Source organism: Salarias fasciatus (genome assembly GCF_902148845.1).
Source record: "Salarias fasciatus chromosome 23 unlocalized genomic scaffold, fSalaFa1.1 super_scaffold_20, whole genome shotgun sequence".
In the NCBI taxonomy this organism is placed as follows: Eukaryota; Metazoa; Chordata; class Actinopteri; order Blenniiformes; family Blenniidae; genus Salarias; species Salarias fasciatus.
This window is the reverse complement of record NW_021941230.1, coordinates 4,742,207-4,762,397: the sequence shown is the minus strand read 5'-3', so window position 1 is coordinate 4,762,397 and position 20,191 is coordinate 4,742,207. Positions and strand designations below refer to the sequence as shown.

Genomic DNA, 20,191 nt, shown 5'->3' with positions numbered 1-20,191 from the left:
TGTAAACACACAAACATGAGGAGTGTTGATATTTCCAGTCGTGGTAATATAATGATATTTCCAGAGAGCAGGTGTGTAAAACACACTCCTGCTCTCTGTCAGGTTGTGGAAATGATCTTGATAGATTTTGTGCGACGGTGTTGCACCGATTTGTTGATTGTTTCCACAACTCCTCTGAAATTCGGCTTCTAATCAACAAAATCTGACCGGTTCAAATAAAAACAGGGAAAGAAACGGACTTGAAATTTAGCAGTATTAGGAATTTAATGCCAATGTACACCAATACAAATGCACACCGATATAACACTGATACAATGTACAACAATGCAACAGCAATACCAATACACACCAATACGACACTAATACCAATACACACCAATGCAACACCAATACACACCGATGGAACACCGATACAATGTACAACAATGCAACACCGATACCAATACACACCACCGCAACACCAATACCAATACACACCAATGCAACACTATTACAATACACACCAAAATGACAGTAAAACCAATACACACCAATGCAACACCGATACAACGTACAACAATGCAACAGTTACCGATGTCCATCAATGCAATCATGCACCTGTATCAATGTGCACCAATGCAACACCAACACCACTTTACACCAATACAACACAGAAACCAATGCACAACAACACAACAGCAATACTACTTTACACCAATACAATGCTAATATCAATGTAAACCAATACAACACCGATACCAATGTACACCAAAACAACACCGATACCAATATAACCCAAAACTAATGTACTCTTCAGTATCACTGACGAACAGGGAGGAAACTGCAGCAGTGGGAGAACGTAGCTTTGGGTCAACCTGACCTCGAGCACGTCGGCCCCAGGTTCGAATCCCGACCGAGTCGACGCCGGTCAGACATTTCGAAATGTCCCCAATTAAAACCTGCCATTTAGAAAACTTGATGTTTGCGGAGCCAAACTGACATTTTCCCCCCCGGACATAAATATCTAAAGACTCCAATCAAACGGCTGTCTAATCACATCCTCAATCTACCCCCGACGAACCCCCCCACCCCCCACCCCCACCCCCACACCCAACACCGAGAACCAATCTCTGCCCAATTTATTCCCCTCACAAGTTTCGCCGCAGAATTTGCTGAGCAACGGGAAGAGAGGAGTGATAAAATGACAGTGGCGGAGGGAAGGGAAGAAGGGAGAGCGGGTCGTTAATGTCGGCCGGGTAGCTTCGCTCATCCGGCGGGGAAAAGGTCAGGCGCTGGAAATGAGAGCGCCGCCGTTCGACCACGCTTCATTTAGACAATGACCTATAACACTCTGATAATACTCGCCTTAAATCACTGCTTCGCGCGGCCAGTTGTCTGCCTCGCCGGTGTGTGTGTGTGTGTGTCCATCGCTAAATACTGACACAGACCGATGTGTGAGACAGTTTCCACCGAGCGAGTTTAGGGAACGTCTCTACTCGAGGCAGTTTTTAGTCATTTCAAAGCCAAATTTTCTAAGATAAACATTATTTTTAAACCCTTTTCGGCTATTTTGTGCATTTTAAATAATCCAAAACCAGCTTGTTATGTCATAATTTGGTGGCTTTGCTTCCTTATTTTGCATCTTTTTACCTGATAATGTGACAATATTAGACAATATTAGAATTGGATCGATACAAAATATTTCAAAGCAATACGGTACCTTCCAAATAGTCAAACGGTCCATTACCTTAATTGAAAATCACTTATTTAACAAAAACAAGTATATATAAACTTAGAATTAAGGTTTAGGTGGTATGGCGAAAACATCATATCGCCATTATTTTTTTCAATGATAAAATTTTAAAAGCGTAATTTTTGTCACAATTTTTTTTTTTTACATTGATGTTTTAAGATGAATTTGCAAGCGTCTAAATCAAACCATTGTTCATTCGTTAATGATTAATTAAAAATGCACACACTTCAAAACAGATCTAGACTAGGTAGAGCGGGTGACCTGACCAAGTAGGCCGCCCCGACCAAGATGGCTGCCAAAACCAATATGGCCACACCGACTGGGACGGCAGCCCCAACCAAGATGGCCGCCCCCACCAAGATGGCCACCCCGACCACGACGGCCACTTCCCAACATGATGGCCGCCCCAACCAATATGGCCACCCCCACCAAGATTGCCGCCACCACCACGATGACTGTCCAAACCATGATGGCCGCCCTGCCCATGAATGCCACCCCAATCAATATGTCCACCCAACCAATATGGCTGCTCCGACCAAGATGGCCAACTCAACCAACATGGCTGCCCTGACCAATATGGCCACCTCAACCAGGATGACCACCCCCACAAAAATTTCCGCCACCAACCAAGATGGCTGCCCCAACCAATTTAGCCACCCCAACCATGATGGCTGCCCTGACTATCATGGCTGGCTTAACCAATATGGCCACCCCGACCAAGAATGCCGCCCCAACCAAGATGGCCACCCTGACCAAGATGTCGACCCCAACCAAGATGGCCATCCAGACCACGAAGCCTGACCCAACCAATATGGCTGCCTCGACAACGATGGCCATACCACCATTATAGCTGCCCCAACCAATATGGCCGCCTCGGCCGAGAAAGCCATTGCACAGTTCGCCGATGCGGCGTCTCCTCTCTGTAGGTCTATGTTCCTCGCTCGTGATTTGTTGTTCGGGCGGACATGAAGGACCAGATGTACATCAGCGACATAGACTTCACCTCTGACATTTTTTTTTCTTTCCACGTTCCGCCATCCTTCCACCCAGTAAGCAGTTTTTTTTGGGTTTTTTTCCGCTCTTTTGTCAAACCTGCCCCCCTCCTCCTGTCCCCCCTTGTTCTGCAGTGGCGGAACGCGCCAGCTGCATTAAGTGGGGCCATTTTACACGACGGGGGCGATTTATCTCGCCGAGCCGTCTTATTAGACCGTCACTTACAGCCGGTATGAGCGCCGCCTTCAAAAAACACCCCCGGGGGGAATTCATCCCTTCACTTCAGCGGCAGGGGAGAGAAAACAAACGCCTAATTGGGCTGAGTCGTCTCATCTTCTGCCGCCATCGAAACAAAAGATTTACACACACACACACACACACACACACAAAAAAAAAAAAGCAGGACATGCAGATAGATGGACAGCGAGGAGGAAGAGGAGGAGGAGGAGTGATTGCCCGTCGGCGCCGTGAGGAAAGTAATCTCAGAGCAATCAGGAGGTAGGTGGGTAGTGGGGGGGGGGGGGGCGGCCGACAGCTCGCCGGTTCGCTGCCACGAGCAGGTGAAGAGGGAGAATCATTAGGCCTGGCTCCTGACCCCATAGGTCAGTTTTATTAGACAAGCCGTCCGACCTGCACGGCGGAGGAGGAGACGGGCCGGTGTGAATCACGCTAACCCGGAGCAGCGAGGATTAAAAAAAAGTTGTATCCAACAATCTTTTATCACCATTAAGCATTTAAACACATTTGTCATGACGGATTTTGACAAATAACATCAGATTTATGATGTAAACAAAGCAGAAAAAGGGTGTTTTCTAAAGTATTTCTTTTTTTTTTTGATTGGGGCGGCCATATTGGGTGGGCAGCCTTCATTGTGTTGGCAGGTACATTGGTTGAGGCGGCCATATTGGGTGGGGCAGCCTTCATTGTGTTTGTCAGGTACATTAGTTGGGGCAGCCATATTGGGTGGGGCAGCCTTCATTGTGTTGGCAGGTACATTGGTTGGGGCGGCCATATTGGGTGGGGCAGCCTTCATTGTGTTGGCAGGTACATTGGTTGGGGCAGCCATCCTGCTGGAGGTGGCCATATTGGCTGGGGTGGGCATGTTGGTTGGGGCGGCCATCTTGGTCAGGGTGGATATCTTGGTGGGGACGGCCATTTTGGTGGGGGTTGGCCATTTTGATGAGGGCGGTTATCATGGTCGGGGCAGCCATCTTGGTTGGGTTGGCCAGAAATAGGGTGTTTTGTGAAGTTTTTTTTTTTATTTTTGGTCGGGGTGGCCATATCGGTTGGGGCAGCCATCATTGTGGGGGTAGCCACTTTGGCAGGGGTGGCCATCTTGATTGGGGTGGACATCCTTTTGGGGGCGGCCATTATGGTTGGGGTGGCCATATTGGTTGGGGTGACCATATTGGTCAGGGCGGGTATCTCGGTGTGGACGGCCATCTTGGTGGGGGCTGCTGACTTGGTTGGGGCAAACATTTTGGTCGGGTCAGCCATCCTTGTGGGGTCACCCATATTGATTGGGGTGGCCATCGTGATCAGGACGGCCATCTTGGTTGGGGTAGCCAGAAGAAGGGAGTTTTGTAAAGCATTTCTTTGTTGGATCACCTTTTAAAACATTGAAAACATCTGGATTGGGAATCCGAACACACACCTGATAAGACTTTTAACTAAGAAGTGTTGTTTTCATGTGTAGTTTTTTTTTTACATTTCAGTCACAATTGTTGAGTTTTGAAGCTTTGTTAGCTCTGAATGAGCAATTTAAATCCATTTCAAAGAGGGATATTGGCCATTTCTCAACATATGGGTTTCGGTCCGATAAGTACAACTGGTCTGATATTCTACAATTCTACAATTTCATTTAGCAGACGCTTTTGTCCAAAGCGACGTACAACAGTTGGGGCATTTCAGGGTTCAGTGTCTTCCCCAAGGACACTTCGACATGCAGACAGGGGGGAGATGGGAATCAAACTCATAACCACCTGATTGTGGGGCAACTGCTCTCCTCACTGAACCACAGCCGCCCCCAGCCCCAGATATTTATTTCCGATTTGAGTCGAACTGATGATGTGAAGTGCGACTGACTGGTAAACGGAGATTTATGAAACAAACTAACCACATTTATGATTTTGTTCAAAACTTTCACGTCCCACAACAGCAGCACTTCGCTGGTACAGTTTGGGTTTCATATTGAAGCTTTTATCTCCCCTCTTCAGACGAAGAGACATTCACAGGCCTTGAGTTCACTTTCGTTTTTTTTTCCTGAAGACGATCCCTCCGCTAATAGACGTCAAAGTGTTCCTCGGCTTGCCGGAGGCTAATGGAGGTCGATACCTGCCTGTTAAAACCTAAAAAACCACTTCCCGTGTCTTCTGACCCTTCTTCCCGACTCTGCCCGCTCGGCAATTTTCGTTTAAACCAAAAAAAAAAAAAATCTTCTCATATTGCACGCGGTGCAATTAGCTCTTTGTAATTAGCGCAATTTATTGACTTCCCCCTGCGAGACGCCGAGGTCTTCATCTGCGATATTATGCACTTCGTAATTGGGAATTTGTTCTTTTCTCGCAGGAGAGACGAGTGGCAGGATGAGTATTTCTATTTTTTTAATGTAATTAGACCGCGGTCCACTTTATTAAAGAAGCGGCTAATCAGGCGGGGGGTTTCCCTGCCGGACACTGACGCAAATAGCAATAAAAAAAAAAAAAAACAAAAAAAAAAAAAAAAACAAAAGAGGCAATAAGGAGGAAGGATAATAACCGGATAGAGTCCCGTATTGGTTTGAGGTGATGATATTAAAGCCGCTGAGCCAATTTCCCTGGATATATGAAAAGCAGGAGATTGCTGGCGGGAGTACCCTGTGGGAGGGGTGGGTCGTCGCGCTCCCCCGGTGATTGTTTGCCTTCGAGTTGGCACCCGTCGTCTTTCCCGGCCCCTCCGAGGTCGAGGCTGTCATCTTCCTCCTCCTCCTCATCCTCCCCGGCGGTCCCCGGGTCGAGCCCCTCGCCGTCGGACCGGAGGGGTACGCTCTCGACGCTCGGATCTAAGAAAAGAGCGTTCCGGCGGTGGGTCAGTCGTGTTCAGAATCATGGAAATTGGAACAAATAAAGTTGCAAAATACAGAAAAAAAACTCAATAATTATTAGTTTTTTGGGGGGGAAATGACTTGTGGGAATCGAGGCAAGGGAAAGAGCACTGTTAGAGAGGAGGAGGCAGAGGAGGAAGAAACCAGAAAGATCTGAATATCATCCGATCAGGGAGGAAACAGGAGTCCACTGAAGGAGCATCTGAGAACTGTACTGCCCCTTCCAACCCTTCCAATCTGCCCCTCCTGCCTCTCAAATGTTCCAATCTGCCTCTTTTGCCCCTCATGCTCTTCCAATTTGCCCCTTATACCCATTATACCCATTGAATCTGCCCCCAAGCCCTTCATACCATTCTAATTTGCCCCTACTACCCTTCCAATCTGAATGGCGTTAATCGCCGGCGGCAGATTGTAACAGTACAACTCAAGAACAACATCTTTATTATTTCCCTCAGTTTAAACTTCAATCACGACATTTGTTGAACTCCGAGGTTCGGAAATCGAACCGGACGGTGAAGCAGCGAGACGCGGCGGGGCTAATTAGACGTCCCGCTAACCCTCCGGTCGGTCGCCTCAAATGTCACCCGGGTCCCCGGCTGCCGCCGCCGCCGCTAACAAGCCGGGAAGACGGCTCAATTTGTGTCAAAGTCGTCCCCCGACCCAGAAACAAGCTAGTGGGGGATGTAACCAGTTGGCCCCGCCCACTTTTCATCTAAATGAAGCTCCATAAGGACATGGCGGAGTGGACTTTTCGAGACATCAAAATATCGGCAAAATAACGCAAAACTCTGTGTCTGATTTGCCGTCGAAGTGAAAAAAAAAAATTGGGCATTGGACGGAGACAGAGTGCTGCTGTAAAATATTTGAATCTGAGCAAGTTTTTGAAACTTCTTTTGAGTGAACATGACTCATTTTGAAAATTATTTACTTGAGAATTATATTTCATCAAGATAGAACGACTTGATTCAAGAGAAGTTCTCTGAAATCAAGACTGTTTTCACTTGTTCTGTTGGTGGATTTTTTTAAAACTTAAATTAAGATACTTTTACTTTGAAAAAATTTTTAGAAAAATCTACAATTTTCACTTTTTCTATTGTCAGATCATTTTCTTAAATTAAGATACTTTTACTTTAAAAAAAATAAAAAGAAATCTTGCGTTTTCACTTCTTCTATTGTCACTTTTTTTTCTTCAATTAAGATACTTTTAATTTGAAATAAGTTCAAAAAATCTGTCAATAAAACAAAGGTAAAAATCTTGTTCAGATTTGGATTTTTTAGCAGTGTGCTAACAAGCTACAACAAAACAAGCTACTTGATTTAACATAAATCCACTTAAAATATTTCAGTGAGATAAAAATACTTGATTTAAGAGAAGATTTTTTTTTAATCAGATATTTTTCACTTGTTCTATTGGCAGATATTTTAACTCATTTCAAAGTAAAAGCATCTTAATTTAGGGAAAAAAATCCACCAACAGAACAAGTGAAAATTGTCCTGATTCCAGAGAACTTCTCTTAAATCAAGTCTTTCTATTTTAATGAAATCTAATTTTTAACTGAATTCTTCTTAAATCAACTAAAATGAGACATTTTCACTCAAAACAAGTTAAAAAAAAACCTATCAGATTTGGATTTTTTTGCAGTGTATATTTTAATGTACAGCTTGGATGATGGCAGAAAATGTCTTTCATATTGAAGGAACAGTATTTCTGCACACACACACACACTCACACACAGAAAGTGAGCTCCAAAACGGAGCTGTAAGTAAAATCCAGTTGAGCTGAGATGTCACCAACAGGAGGCGATAGTCTGTGACAGTTTGATTAAAAGCGGCAACAAAGCGCGACGTTGATTCAATTTGTATCCGATTAATATGAGCTGTTATTGTTTAACACCTGGAATCGAGTAAAACTCCTCCACCCCACCCCCTTCTGAGAAGCGATTGCCATCCCAGACTTGAAACGCACCCGGTGAGTTTATTAGGAAGATACGGGACGCTGATGTCGAGGCCAAAAATTTTAAAGTATTTTTTTTTTTTTACATATCTGTTTTACAAAATTACATACAACATAATTACTTTTATTTCCCAAAGAGTTAATGACAATGAAATCTTAAAAAAATAATAGTAATAAAAGAAAAAAATAAGTCCATTCCTGGGTATTCAATCATTGTTTACCACAATCTTTGTGAAAACTGCAAAAAGTCAAAATCTGAGCAAGTTTTTTAAACTTGTTTTGAGTGAAAAAGTCTCATTATACTTGATTTAAGAGAAATTCATTTAAAAATTATATTTCATCAAGATAAAATGACTTAACATATATATTATATATACATATATATACACACACACTCTGCAAAAACTGCAAAAATTCAAAATCTCACCAATTTCAAAAGTCTTGTTTTCAGTCAGTAGTGTTGATATCTTGTATTTAGGTTATCCTTTTTTGCAGTGTGTGTATGTATATATATATATATATATATATATATATATATATATATATATATATATATATATAATATATATAATGATATTTTATTATTAACGTTATTTATTATTTCTTTATTGGCAGATTTATTTTTTTAAGATACTTTTACTCTGAACGAAGTAAACAAAAATCAACCAAATGAACAAGTGCAAATTGATTTCAGTGAATTTATCTTAAATCCAATAAAATGACACTTCCCTCAAAACATGTATCAAAAAGGTTTGGATGTTTTGCAGTGTGAGGCAAAAAAAAGGGATAAAATCAACTTTAGCTTGAATTTTATGCATTAAAATATATTCAACACTGCATGATAAGTAACTTTTTTTATACATTTGAACTTTCAGATGTTTCATCCTCATATTCAGCAAATGTTTTTTTGTGCCTGTGTACCTCATTCTGCTGTAGAACTCCTGCCTTCTTCTCCTCTACATCTGCCCCATTTTTTCTTCTTCTTCTATTTTTTGCAGCTCCGTACGACCAATTGCTGCGGACGCCCTTCTCTCCAGAGGTGCGACGTCTCCTCACGTCAGAACACACCTCACCGTTTTCCTCACATTCCCAACCGGCTGATCGGGTCGAGAGAAATCTCCAGAAATACAGTTGTGATTCTGCCACTGACAGATTTAGCGGGTTGTTAGAAATCGCCGTGACACAGAGGAGGGAGGCGATCGCTGAACAGTCATCGAGCATCTGCTGCAGCGGAGCAAGAAATGGAGGGAGGAAAAAAATTGAGTATGTGGGTGTTTATGCGTTTAAATGCTGCAAAAAATCAAAATCTGAGCAAGTTTTTAAAACTTGTTCTGAGTGAAAATGTCTCATTTTACCGGATTTAAGATAAATTCACTTAAAAATTATATTTCATCAAGATAGAAAGACTTGATTTAAGAGAGGTTCTCTAGAATCTAGACAGTTTTACCTTCTTCTATTGGCGGATTATTTAACTATTTTCAAAGTAAAGTATCGTAATTCAAGAAAAATAAATCAGCCAGTGCAGTAGGTGAAAATGGTTGATTATTTTACTCATTTCAAAGTCAAAGTATCTTATTTAAAAAGAAAAATCCACCAACGGCTTTCCTTCTATATGAACTCTTGTTCACGACTGAAAAAAATCCAAATTTTTCCTCAATTCTTCACATTTCATTGCTAAAAGAGATTCCCGCTGACAGTAAAATGAGAAATTTGAGTGAATTTCATGAGAATTCCATGTTTCGATAGTTCTATGACTATCATTAGCAGTGGTTAGCATTCGTGCTAAAAGGACGACTTTCTCTGTAATACTGTGAATAAACTTCTGGTTTACTATTTGAAAATAAAATACACATTTTATCCTCAATTCTTCACAATTTCGCAGCTTAAAGAGATTCTGATGATGGACAAATTTCAATCAGGCTTCAGGTCGAGACATAGCACCGAGTCTGCGTTGTTGAGGGTCCATAATGATATATTGACAGCTCTAGACAACAGAAGTTCTGTTGTCTTGGTGTTATTAGATCTTACCGCTGCCTTTGATACCGTGGATCATTCCATCCTCATTTCCAGACTTCAACACACTGTAGGCCTGCAGGGTGCGGTTCTCAAGTGGTTTTCCTCCTATCTCTCAAACAGATCCTTCACGGTACATATAAATGAGTTTGCGTCTTCTGCTGCTCCTCTCTCGTCTGGAGTGCCTCAAGGCTCTATTCTTGGTCCCATTTTGTTTTCATTATATATGCTACCGCTTGGTCGACTTATCTCCAGTCACAACATCCAATTTCACTTTTATGCAGACGATCTCCAGATTTATCTTCCAGTTATCTATAATGATCGCTCTGCGTTAGATCCCCTCAATAACTGTCTCCACACCATCAAACAGTGGTTGTCACAGAATTTCCTTCATTTGAATGGGGAAAAGACTGAATATATCCACTTCAGTTCTGACCCAACCCACAGTTCCCCAGATTTTGGTTCATCCACCCCACAATTTGCTTCTGCTGTGAGGAATCTGGGTGTGATTTTTGACAATGAACTTAACTTTGAAAAGCAAATCAGTTCTGTTGTGAGGGCGGGCTTTTTCCAACTAAGGCTTCTGAGCAGAGTTAAGCCATTCTTGTCTCGGGCAGATTTAGAGAAGGCCGCTCATGCTCTCATCAGCTCAAGACTTGACTATTGTAACGCCCTTTACGCTGGACTGAATCTCTCACTCCTCCATAAACTTCAGTTGGTTCAGAACGCAGCAGCTCGTCTCATCTCCAACTCCTCAAAATACTCACACATTACTCCGGTCCTTCAAGCTCTCCACTGGCTTCCGGTGCGGTTCCGAGTCCAGTACAAGATTCTGGTGTTTGTGTTTATGGCTACTAATGGGTATGCCCCCCCTTACATCTCAGAGCTGTTGCAAATTTATCAACCTGCCAGGACTCTACGCTCGTCAAGCCACACCTCCTTGGTTGTCCCCAGGGCGAGATATAGAAAGTTTGGTGACCGCTCTTTTGCTGTTCTTGGCCCGAAGCTCTGGAACTCTCTTCCTCTGGATTTAAAGTCTATCACTGCACTTAATGTTTTTAAATGTCATCTGAAAACGCACCTTTTTCATTTAGCGTTTGATGTCTAGCCCCTTTTAGTACTTTGTGTCTTAAAGTGTTTTTACTTATTTATTTTGTTTTACTCTGTTAAGCGCCTTGTGCTCCGTTTGGCAGTTGGAAGGCGCTTTAGAAATAAAATTTGATTGATTGATTGATTGATTGATGGTAAATTCACAAATTTCAGTGAATCTCATGTTTCAATAGTTTTATGAACATCTTTAGCGACAGTTTGCATGCATGCTAAAACTCCAGCTTTCCTTCTATCAGTACGATAAATAAACTTTTCATTATGTTACTGTTACTATTATTATTACTGTTTAAAAAAAAATCATATTTTTTTCTCAATACTACACATTTTCGTAGCTTGTAGAGATTCTGTTGATGGTGTGCAGGAAAAATGACAAATTTGAGTGAAACTCATGAAAAAATACCCGTTTCAATAGTTTTATGAATGATGCTAGCGACAGTTAGCATTCATGCTAAAACGCCAGCTTTCCTTCTACCATTAGTGATAAACTTGTATACTTTTGGAAAAAAAATCATATTTTTTCCTTAATGCTTCACATTTTCATTGCTAAAAGAGTTTCTGTTGATGGTAAAATGACACATTTCAGTGAATCTTATAAAAAACAAACAAAAAAGCAGGTTTCAATAGTTATAAAAACATCTTTAGCGATAGTTAGCATTAATGCTAAAATTGCAACTTTCATTTTATTCTTGGTAATAAATTTGATTTACTATTAAAAAAAAATCACTTTTTTTACTCAATTCTTCACATTTTCACAGCTTATAAAGATTCTGTTGATGGTAAAATGACAAATTTCAGAGCAGTTCAAATAAATGACGTGTTAATAGTTGTATGAACGTTGTTAGTGACAGTTAGCATTCATGCTAAAATAGCAACTTTCCTATTAATATGAAAAAACTTCTGATTTACTGTTTGAAAATATTCACATTTATACTCAATTATTCACTTTTTAAACAGCTTACAGAGATTCTGTTGATAGTTTTCCAGTAAAATGACAAATCTGAGTGAATTTCATGACAATTACACGTTTTAATAATTCCATGAACATTTTTAGCAATAGTTAGCATTCGTGCTAAAATTGCACCTTTCCTTCTACCAATTACTAACAAACTTTTGATTTACTATTAAAAAAAGTCACATTTTTTCCTGCATTTCCACAGCTTATAGATATTTCATGTATAGTTTGTAGGAAAAATGAGAAATCAGTGACTTTATTATCTTTCATGCTACGTTAGCGGCCTCCTCATGCTACCCGATGATTAGCACGTATGAAATAAACGTCCTCATTAACCTCCTGCCACAGGCTCCATTATTCGCTGTGAATAATATTTAATATTCGTGAAAATAAAGCCATTTCTCATATTACATTCACTCCTGTCCTTCAGGTAATTTGGATTTCAGGGTAAAACTGTAAAAATGCTTCCTTGTTGAGTTTCAGCCTCGGGGCTCAGAGTCTGTTTCTTTTTTATATTTTTCATTTATTTATTTATTTATTTAAATGAGTCGTCTGCATACGTGACTGTTCCCGCACCCCGAGCACATTAAAATTCGTTGTTAATTAACAAGTGTTTCTGCAACATTTCGAAACCTTTTGCCTTTTTCTGAGCTCTGAAGACAGAACGAGACGTGAGCAGACACAGTTATGTTAATAGAACAAATGCATACAGACCTTTTTTTTAAATTAGTTAAACTCTTTTTTTTTTTAGCTGATACGAAGCTTTCACGACAGATTGTACACTGCAAAAAATGGCAAAATCTAAATCTTACCAAGTACATTCATCTTGTTTTCAGTCAAAAAGTCTCCTCTCACTTGATTGCAGATCACACATTTTTCCTTCCAAATGTCTCATTTTTTCAGTCATAAATCCACTTTTTATCCTCCAAAAGTGTCGATCGATTACATAAACTCACCGAAATTCATACATTTGCAACTTACTTTTATACGCTGCAAAAAAATTCAAAATCTTACCAAGTTCATTCATCTTGTTTTCAGTCAAAAAGTCTCGTCTCACTTGATTTCAGATCAATTTAAGACAGAGAAACTTATTTGTGGATTTAAAATTCTTTTATCCAGATCTCTTGTTCAGTAAAGCCAGTTTCTTTATTGCTCATATCTTGTATTAGCGCCACACTCTTTTTTTTTTTTTTACAGTGTACAGCATGGAATTATGGGAATGTTTACTTAATTTTAATTCCATTTAATGCCTTTTTTGGATGAAAATTGATTTCAAAAGCATTTTCTCACTTTATAATTTCCATTTTATGTTAGATTTTCATAACAAACACAATTGTAAAACTTTTTGCCGGTTTGAACCCACAAAATGTGTGTATATATATATATATATATATATATATATATATGTATATATACATATATATATATATATATATATATGTATATATACATATATATATATATATATATATATATATATATATATATATATATATATATATATATATATACATGTGTATCTCACACAGTGGTTTAGTGTAGATATCTTGGATTTGGCCACACATTTTTTACAGTGTAGCAGAGCGCGGACGTAACGACTTACTTCCTCTTCTCTCTATATATATATTTTAGCGAGGTGCAATCACAGCCTGTCAGCGATATCAGCTCCAGCCGCCTCAACTTTTTATACAACTTTGTCAGGAGACGCTTTTAGCAATAGCTGCAAACCTGTCCTCCCTCTCTCTCTTCCCTCTCTCTCTCTCTCTCTCTCTCTCTCTCTCTTGCTCGCTCTCAGCCTGACAGATGAGAATTATACCGAGTCCTCGTCGAGCTGTTATTTCAGATTCCATCTGCTGAAATATGCACCGCAGGAGCAACATGTCAACAGACTGATACTGACAGGATTCCAGCAGAGGGCGACGAAGTTGGTTTCCCATTGGAACCCATTCAAAAAAAGTCAGATTTTCAGAGAGTAAATAAACATATAAAGCTCCATGTTCTGTTCTCTGTCACTCTGTTAAAGTTTAGCATGAATGGCCCAATCACAGCGCCCCCTCTGTCCACGGGAAGCGGTCACACGACAGGCTCCACCAATCACATTTACATCTGGTTTACAGTGTTCAATATGGAGACGTCCTGCTCACATCCTCAGAACGGGATTTAGCATCTTTTATATACAGTCTATGGATGACGTCACGTTAGCTCCGCCCACCTTTTATATACAATCTATGGATGTCACGTTATCTTCGCCCATCTTTTATGCACAGTCTAGTGATGACGTCACGTTAGCTCCGCCCATCTTTTATATGCAGTCTAGTGATGACGTCACGTTAGCTCCGCCCATCTTTTATATACAGTCTATGGATGATATCACTTTAGCTCCGCCCACCTTTTATATACAGTCCATGGATAGCCTCCTGTTAGCTCCGCCCATCTTTTATATACAGTCTAGTGATGATGTCACATTAGCTCCGCCCATCTTTTATATATGGATGATGTCATGTTAGCTCCGCCCATCTGTTATATATGGATGATGTCATGTTAGCTCCGCCCATCTGTTATGTACAGTCTATGGGGAATGACCAACTTTATATACCATCAATGGTTCTCACTCACTGGTTCGCGGCCCCTCACACATCTCGCAGTACGGCAGCAGGCCACTGTTGGAATAGGTACAGGCGCCGCAGCTCCACGTCGACGACACGGGGTCGGGTCGGGGTCGCCTCCGGGGGGTCAAGGTCAACCGGGACCCCGGGCTCGGCCGTGGCTTCCGGAACCTCTTCACCTGCGGGGAGAAGTCCCGATCGGGCGAGACCGTCGTCCCCGGCGACGGAGACGTTTCTTCGTCTTCCTTTGATCTCGTCCGTTTGGCGCTCGGCGAGAAGAAGGAGCGGATGTCGTGCTGCTTCTCTTTCTCATGCTGGGAGAAGAAAGGAAAAGCGGCGGCGAATTCGCTTTTTGAAAACACGACACAAAGGAGAAGCTGCTTGATGATGACAAACAACATGTACTGGAAGACACTTTTAAGAACTTTAAAAAGTATTTCAATATACGTTACTTTTGAAATAAGTTGAAAAATATGTTTTCCTAAATTTACATGCAGATGAATGTGGATCATTTCCAAAAAGTGCCCCCCCCCCAACCCCCCCCCCCCCCCCCCCCCTCCTTATTGCAGATGAATTCAGAGTCTTTTCAAAAAGTTATGTTTTCCCCCATTTTACAAGAATACAAATTTTGTAGTGTTTTCAAAAAGATGCATTTTTCCCTGTTTACATGCAGATGAAATTGTACCGTTTTCAAAAAAAAGTTGCATTTCCCCCAGTTTATATGCATTTGTAACGTTTTCAAAAGTTGCATTTTCCGCCAGTTGCACGCACATGAATTCAGTGTTTTCAAAAAGTTGCGTTTTCCCCATATACATGCATAAGAATTTGTAGTGTTTTCAAAAAGTTGCATTTTCTGCCGTTTACATGCACTTGAATTCAGTGTTTTCAAAAAGTTGCATTTCCCCCAGTTTACATGCATACGAATTCATAGCGTTTTCAAAAAGTTGCATTTCCCCGTTTACATGCTAATGAATTCAGAGCATTTTTGAAAAGTAGTATTTACCCCTGTTAATATGCCCAAAAACATGAAGCATTTTTCAGAAAGTTGCGTTTTCCCCGTTTACTTTCAGATCAATTCGGAGCGTTTTCAAAAAGTTATGATTTGATCCCGTTTTTATGCAGATGACTTTGGGGCGTTTTCAAAAAGTTTCACATCACCCTATTTCCACATAGACGAACTGATCAGTTTTCAAAAGTTGCACTTTCTCCCGTTTCCATCTCGATGAATTTTAAGCATCTTCAAAAAATTGCATTTTTCCTCAATTTCCACGGACACTAATTAAACATTTTCAAACAGTTCCATTTTGAATGTCTGTGAGCATTGTTGCCATATAAACAGTATTGATATCACATATCAATTTCTGTATTTTCATAAAGTTACGCTTCCCCCCCACTTACACGCAGATGAATTCCAAGCGTATTCAATAAGTAGTTTCACCCCTTTTACATACGGATTAATTCAGAGAATTTTCAAAAGTTTCATTTCACCCTATTTCCACGTATACGAACTGAAGAGTTTTCAAAAGTAGCACTTTCTCCTTTTGCTATCTCTATGAACTTGGAGCATTTTCAAAAAGTGGCGTTTTCCCCGTTTACACGCAGATGATTTTGCCGCATATTCAAAAAGTTGAGCTTTCCTGTTGACATGCCAATGAATATGGAGCGTTTTCAAAAAAATTGCTTTTCCCCCATTTCATTTTTTTTAAACATTACAGACACTAAGTCTTAATTAAAGAAAAAAAAAAAAATTCCACCTTGGGGGAAATTTTCAAAAAGTTCCACTTAGGATGTTTGTGAGTATTGCTGCCATATAAACAGTACTGATATCAAACATCACTTTCTGCATGATTTCCCCCATTTTCATGAAAATTAATTCTGGGCATTTTCAAAAAGTTTCATTTCACCGAGTCACTGAGCAGTTTTGAAAAGTTGCACTTTCTCCTGTTTCCATCTAAATGCATTTAAAACATTCTCGAAAAAGAAAAAAAATTACATTTTCCCCCATTTCCGTCACAGTCAAAATTTTCAAAAAGTTGCACCTTGGGAGAAATTTTCAAAAAGTTCCACTTTGAATTGCTCTGACCATTGTTACCTTATAACCAGTACAGGTATCAAATATCACTTCCTGTTTCTGTCATGACCATATATGGACTCATGCGTTTCCATATTACCAGTACTGATATCATATATCACTTCCTGTTTCTGTCATGACCATATATGGACTCACTCACATGAGTGAAGAAGACGTCGGCCATCTTGGATTCATCATCCGGCAGCGGTGTCTCTCCGGGGGTCCAGGCCTCGGCCAGGCTCAGGAACTCCCACTCCTCCCCGTCGCCCACGGCGGCGTCCAGCTTCCCCCTCCTGCCGTTCAGGGTGCTGCCCGTCACGTTCTCCTGAAGGACCCCACACACGGTGTTAATCATCAGCGCAGGGATAAAAACCTCTGTGTATTTTTTGACTGATTTCATAGTAAAAGTATCTAAATTTAATGAAAATAGTTTGACAAAGGTTTTTTTTTTTTTTACTTTTTTTTGAGGGAAAATGTGTCATTTCACTCAATTTAAGATCAATTTGCTTAAAAATTATATTTGTTTCACTAATTTCAAAGTAAAATGTATCTTAATTTTAGAAAAAAAATATATAAATAGAACAAGTGAAAATGATCTCTTTTTTTAACAAATTAATCTTAAATCAAGTAAAATGAGATATTTTGATGCAAAAACACCTTCAAAACACTTGCTCAGATTAAGATTTTTTTTTGTGCAAAATAAAATTTTGCGTAAATCTACAAAACCTTAATAAATGTAGATACAATCTCAAAGTTGGCTAAAATATAGAAGTGCAACATCTACACTGCAAAAAAAAAAAAAAAAATCTCACCAATTTTTTTAAACTATTTTTGAGTAATTTCAAAGTATTCATTAATGTAAAAAAATATGATAGTAGAACTGAAAATTGTAAATTATTTTACATATTTCAAAGTAAAAAAATGTAACTACAAAAATCTGCCAATAGAAAAAGTATATTAATTAAAAAAAAAAAAAAACTCTAAATAGAACAATTTTAAAGAAGTTATCTTAATAAGTTTGAGATTTTTTTCTTAAATTAAGATGCTTTTACTATGAAATAATTGAAAAAAATTCCAATTTTCATTTGTTCTATTAATCGATGTTTTTCTAAAATCACGATACTTTTACGTTGAAATAGGTAAAATAAACCTACAATTTTCAACTGTTTTATTGATTAATTTTTTTTCCTAAAACGAAAATACTTTTACTTTGAAATAAGTTAAGAATCTACATTTTTTTCTTGTTCTATTGGCATTTTTTTTCCTTAAATGAAGATTCTTTCACTTTGAAATAATTTTAAAAAATCTACAATTTTCACTTGTTCTTTCGGCAGATTTTGTTTCTTCAATTAAGATACTTTTACTTCGAAATAAGCAAAAACAAAATCCACCAATAGCAGAATGTAAAACTGTCTTCATTTCAGAGAACTACTCTTAAGTCTTTCTATCTTGATGAAAAAGCTAATTAGCATAAAGCGACCTTCCGGTTGAGCATGGCCCACATGGCGCCGTCGAAGGTGCCCTTGGCGATGAGGTAGTGCACGTTGACGGCGTTCGCCTGGCCGATGCGGTGCGCCCGGTCCTCCGCCTGCTTCAGGTGGCCCGGGTTCCAGTAGAGCTCGGCGAAGACCACGTGGCTCGCCGCCGTGAAGGTCAGACCCTGGAGGAAGGAGGACATTTATGATGAAAATAAATGAAATTGTTGCCATTTGTTGCTTGTAATTGAAGAAATATTACTTTAAAACAATGTCTTGGTTTTTTCAAACTGAGAGGTAGAGAGGAATGACCTCAGTGGGCGGGGCTAGACTGTCACTACTTCCTGGTTCATGTAAAATATCACAACTTCCTGGTTTATGTGGCCAATTACTACTTCCTGGTTCTTGTGACTCCTCACTAGTTCCTGGTTCCGCTAGCCCATCACTACTTCCTGGTTCTTGTAGTGCCCCCACTACTTCCTGGTTCCTGTAGATTTTTAACTACTTTCTGGTTCCTGTAGGTGGTCACTACTTCCTGGTTCCCGTAGCCCATCAGTACTTCTTGCTTCCTATAGCCTCCCCACTACTTCTTGTAACCCCCCACTACTTTCTGTATTCTGTATCCCCTCACTGGGGGCCTGTATTCTGTAGCCCCTGGTTCCTATAGTTCCTGGTTCCTATAGTTTCTATAGTTCATCAATACTTCCTGGTTCCTTCCACCCGTCAAAACTTCCTGGTCCGTGGAGTAAATCAATACTTCCTGTTTCTTGTTGCCCCTAACTACTTTATGGATCCTGTAGCCCTTCACTACTCCCCGTTTTCTGTAGACCATAATTACTTCCTGGTTCCTGTAGCTACTCACTACTTCCTGTTTTCTGCAGACCATCATTACTTCCTGGTTCCTATAGTACATCACTACTTCCTGGTTCCTTCCACCTGTCACCACTTCCTGGTTCCTCTAGTCCATCACTACTTCCTGGTTCCTGTTTCTCGTCAGTACTTCCTGGTTTCCATAGCCCCGGCTTGTAGTCCGTTACTACTTCCTGATTACTTCAACCCATCACTACTTCCTGGTTCCAAAGGGGAGTATTGGAAACTACGTTACATGAAGTAATATTCCTTCTTGTCCATTTAAAAAAAGTGAACACAACACAAAGACCCAAACTGAGATTAAGTGATGCTAACGAGCTGCTAATGAACTAGCCTCAAATCAATGGATTCACTGTATTTTTTGTAAACATTTTTTCGGAGTCTGCATCTACCTGACCGGCCGCCTGGATGCTGAGGATGGCCACCCGGGTCTCGGGGTCGCTCTGGAACTTGTGGACCAGCTGGATCCGCTCAGACGACGGGACGCTGCCGTCGATCCGGATGTAGCTGGCCTGGAAAGAGACGGGAAAACCTCAGAAAGCTGCTGGACGCACCAATCGGCAGGGTTCAGCGATAAAGCATTTTCAAAAAGTTGCATTTCTAACCATTCACACAGATGAAGCATTTTCAAAAAGCTGCATTTTACTCTGTTCCCAAAGTTATGAAACATTTTCAAAAAGTTGCATTACCTTCTGTTTACACAGAAATGGAGCATTTTCAAAAAGCTGCACATATTTATCTAAAGTCTATGGATGACATCACGTTAGCTCCACCCATCTTTTATATAGTCTATGGATGATGTCATGTTAGCCCCGCCCATCTTTTATATACAGTCTATGAATGACATCACATTAGCTCCACCCACATTGCATATAGTCTATGGATGATGTAATGTTAGCCACGCCCATCTTTTATTTACATTCAATGGATGACATCACATTAGCTCCACCCATATTGCATATAGTCTATGGATGATGTCATGTTAGCGCCGCCCATCTTATACATACATTCTATGGATGATGTCACGTTAGCTCCGCCCATCTTTTAGATACAGTCTATGGATGACGTCACATTAGCTCCGCCCATCTTTAAATACAGTCTGGATGACATCACATTAGCCCCACCCAACTTCTATATAGTCTATGGATGACGTCACGTTAGGTCCGCCCATCTTCTATATACAGTCTATGCATGATGTCACGTTAGCTCCGCCCATCTTCTACAGTCTATGGATGACGTCACCTTAGCTCCGCCCATCTTTTAGATACAGTCTATGGATGACATCACATTAGCTCCGCCCATCTTCTACATACAGTCTATGGATGACATCACG

The 20,191-nt window shown here is 40.3% G+C and overlaps 1 protein-coding gene across 1 annotated transcript in view; it reads right to left on the bottom strand.

Moving 5' to 3' along the window:
- zranb3 (zinc finger, RAN-binding domain containing 3) overlaps positions 1–20,191 on the bottom strand; it is a gene marked incomplete at its 3' end in the record, with an annotated part of 103,253 nt that overhangs the window by 36,049 nt on the left and 47,013 nt on the right. The window contains exons 10-14 of the mRNA XM_030086382.1: positions 19,251–19,370; positions 17,994–18,173; positions 16,674–16,838; positions 14,453–14,756; positions 5,580–5,765 (exon numbers count right to left, since the gene is read on the bottom strand). Of these exons, the coding sequence (XP_029942242.1) occupies positions 5,580–5,765; positions 14,453–14,756; positions 16,674–16,838; positions 17,994–18,173; positions 19,251–19,370 (955 nt within the window). The remainder of the gene's footprint in view (positions 1–5,579; positions 5,766–14,452; positions 14,757–16,673; positions 16,839–17,993; positions 18,174–19,250; positions 19,371–20,191) is intronic.